Raw genomic sequence first — 3,905 nt, forward strand, 5'->3', positions numbered from 1 at the left:
CCTACAGGAACGAGGTGGAGCTGCTCAAACAGGAACAAGGCAAGAACCAACCAATCAACAGTGAGGAGGACACAACGCATTCTCAGCAGCTCAGCTTTCTGCAGCAGGCTCTGCAAGGCATGCAGAAGGTATATATACACATACACACACCTTTTTCAATCATCTGTCAACAATAAGTCCAATCTCCTATTCAGAATTGTTCCGCACCTGCTTCTTTTGAAGGTTGCTCCGGTTAACCGATTAAACTTTCCTTTCCATTTCATTCATGACCCTGCATTTTAAAAACAAATGCTGTGCGGGAACAAGTAGGAAAGTACAGCTGTCAGGAGCAGCTGTTACTCGATTCTAAAGAGCTGCTAAAAAATAATCTTTTCGGGTTTACTCTGGTCGAAAAGGAAAGCTTATTCGCCGTTGGAATGAGTTTTACTTGGCATTGGAAGCTTGTGTGCTATAATTCAAACAGTCCACAGATACTTCTTTGGACAAACCCAAGGCTATTATAACAGTTTAAGACCATTCATTCAGAGAAGGATTATGAAAAGTATTATTGTATAGTATACATATAATAGAATATTGTGCAGTGTATATTCCCAAATTAAACCCATCTCAGTGGTTGGTATAACTGTTTTTACATCAATACATGTTTCTTAATAAGACAACGCATACACTGTTTCAGGCTTTGTCAGGGATAGAAGGATTGACATTCTTATTTCCATGATTCTCTGGTGTTTATACAGTCATCAACATTTATATCACCTCAAGGTCCATTCACTAGCTGTTTTGTAACTACTACTGTACATCTTACAGGATGACTACCTTTCCACTTTCAAAAAACCAACCCTTCTAATGTCAGAAACCCTTAAATATAACTTTTTAAATACTTATAATATTAATAATAATTGTGATACTTCATTTACTACCCAATTGACTCATTGTGGAATTTGTCAAGTGTCCTCTCTTAGCTAACAGTCACAAGTAATGGAAATTTAGGATTGATTCATGTTAAGAAGAAGAGAATCCATTAAGGCCCTGCTGTTCATTTCTGCTTACAGAGAGTAATTTCCTTTCCAGCTTACATCTCTCATGGTGTGTTTATGAAAAGATAAGGTCAATGGATTAAATTAATTGGAAAGCACTGAAATTAGAAACCTCTCCTTACCAGCGTCCATGTGTTGTATCATGCAGACACACAAATCGCAATGAAAATTGTCAGCATGTACTGGCAACCTGTTTCCTAGTTTGTGAATTATAGTGCATGTAACATAAAAGCACTTCATGTGTAGCTTTGCAGATGAACATTCCTGTCTGTAAAGACCTCCTGTGTCTCACAGACTCTTGTTTTGTTGAAATTAACAGGAGATGACTCTTTTTATCTGTGTTTAGCAGATAACTTTGCTATCAAAGCTGTCTCAAACACCAGGACCTCTGTCACCCAAAGCAAGGATAAAAACCCAACAAATGTAAATTCTCTCATGAGGTTTTTCCTATATATTTGTATTTTGGCATTTTTTAGTATTTTACAAGCAAAGGATTTGGCAAATTGCTCCTACATACAATACAACAGAATAGTATAAGACAGAATATAATACGATGAACGTTTTCTCTTTAGAAAATGTTTGTTTATTAAAGTTAACGTCAGTGTCTAATTGCTTTTTTGTATTAAGCTGAAGTTGTAATTACCAAACTTGGGATAACATGCTCAAAATAATAAAATAAATGGCTGATTGTTCCACTACTTCAAGAGCCGTTCGAGTGAAAGGTTAGTATTGTCACAGTTAGGTCACAGTAGCATTAGTAGCTTACTGTTGTCCCTTTTTTTGGCAGCAACTGTTAAAAATGAGGGAAGAATTAAAACAGCGGGAAGCAGAGCTGGAGAAGAGTTTGGAGGACAAACAGCAGCTGAAGAACCAAGTCCAGAATCTGATGGAAGGACTCCAGAACCTGCAGAACACAGACATTATGCAGGTTAGTTGGACAGAAAACACATTTTTGTCAACTGAGTTTCGTGAGAATGAAGAAAGTGGAAGAATCTATCATGTTTCCTAGTTGTGTTTTATATGAAAGTTCATTTCTGGGTTACTCTCTCATTACGTAAACATAAACACTATCTAATTTGCACTTTAATAACAAAGAAATTAGTTCAAAATGAGTTTCAAAGCATGAAAGATATTGAAGAAATAAATCCTCAATAAACAAAAGGACAAAATGTGATAGTTCTGTTGTCTTTTTGGGTCAAGAGAATGACTCAATAATTTGAACTAGTTTAAAATGTCTTTCAAAGCTCATCACATATGCCAAAATAGCTTTTATGGGTGCATCTTTATGACATCAACACTTCGGGAAAGGGCCTACTGCAGTGAGACGGATGATTTAACTACAATCAGTGTTCTGGTGTTATTCTCCTCCCAGGGAGCTTAATTTATTCTTTTCGAATAATCAACTCTTTTATTTTTGATTTCCCTCCAACATTGTTAATAATGCAGCTTTCAAGTTTGAAGTGGCTCAGTAAAATTATTTCCCTTCATTATGCTTTTGCAATGGTATAATAATGCATCTCATAGAAAACATATTCAATTAATAATCATTTAGAGGGTTGTTTACGGTCCCTTGTGTGCAGTAAATCGTGTCCTTTTTTTAATTTTTTCTGTTTTAGTGTAAAAAACATTCATAGACAGCTCATATTGACAAAAACATCAGTGTCCAATAAAGTTTCTAAATTACTGTTGGCTATACCAAATTTTTAGAGTAGATTAATGTATTAGTTTGTTGGCAGAAAACTATTTTGCGTCTCAGATGTGATGTTTTGGGGCTTTCTTTGTTTTGTTTGGTAAATTAAGGTTTTGAAGTATTAGTCAGAAACAACCAACTTGATAATATCATCTTGAACTCAGACATTTTTCCCAATTTGTTTTTATTAATTTTTAATCAACAGAACGATTCATTGTGAAGATGATGGGCAGTCAATAATGAAAATAATCGCTAGCTGCAGCCCTTTACATCGTTATCTTCTTCGTAACTAGTTAAATACCCACTAAACTCTCCACTTTGTTAGAGACTTGAAACAACATATATTTCAGTCTGTGTCCTCATAAATGTAAAGGGATGTTGTCAGAAAACGGGAAATCTGCTTCAGGTGCAAATATTCCTCTGTCTCTTCCAACATTTGGCCCTGGCATTTTCTATCCATTTCACCATGGAAACACTTTAATTAAAGGGTAGGATTTTCAAGCCCATATAAGCATTGAGTTTTTCTCTGCTGTATTCATCCCTGCTGTTCATAATAGCCAGTAAGAGCTCCCTTTTTAGTGTGCTTCCACTGTACAGTACGTGCAAAAATACATTCTTAAGTTGATATGGGGCTTTAACAGTCTGAATTAGATCAATAAACTCAGTAGCTTTCAAAGTTACTGTCTTTTGAGTAGGAAATTCCCTTTTGGTGTCACTGTCCTTCCCTCGCAGCTCAGCACACAAACCCTATCTGTGAAAACACAAAGAGAATTCTGTTTAAAAAAAGACTACGTTTGGAAGTTATTATCCATGTGATTTGTTTAACTGGGACTGCTAAAGCCTCAAGTGACCTTATAAATAAACTAAAGTGTTTTTTGTTGCATTACATGTTGCTGCTATGTTAGGAAGGGATTGTGTAATGACCAGAAGGAATTAGTACAGAAAGCAACACCTGTGTCAATGTTTTGCGTAAGATGGACTTGAAAAAATACAAACCTGTCCTTTAGTAAGTTTGATTGATTGATTCTTTATTGTCCTTGTCCAAGGAAATTTAGGCGTACAGTTCACACAGAGCCTCACATAAATACATAGGTACATGAAAACATTATACAGCCCCACATAACTACAGTGATGAAAATAAGTATTTGTACACCCTGCTATTTTGCAAGTTCTCCCAC

General features: G+C 35.7%; 1 protein-coding gene across 1 annotated transcript in view; it reads left to right on the forward strand.

The window, feature by feature from the left end:
• enox2 (ecto-NOX disulfide-thiol exchanger 2) overlaps window positions 1–3,905 on the forward strand; it is a 171,644-nt gene that overhangs the window by 158,241 nt on the left and 9,498 nt on the right. The window contains 2 exon segments of the mRNA XM_032527850.1: window positions 1–128; window positions 1,825–1,965. The exon segment at window positions 1–128 is cut by the window's left edge and continues 11 nt beyond it. Of these exon segments, the coding sequence (XP_032383741.1) occupies window positions 1–128; window positions 1,825–1,965 (269 nt within the window).

Source organism: Etheostoma spectabile, chromosome 10 (assembly GCF_008692095.1).
Source record: "Etheostoma spectabile isolate EspeVRDwgs_2016 chromosome 10, UIUC_Espe_1.0, whole genome shotgun sequence".
Classification (NCBI taxonomy): Eukaryota; Metazoa; Chordata; class Actinopteri; order Perciformes; family Percidae; genus Etheostoma; species Etheostoma spectabile.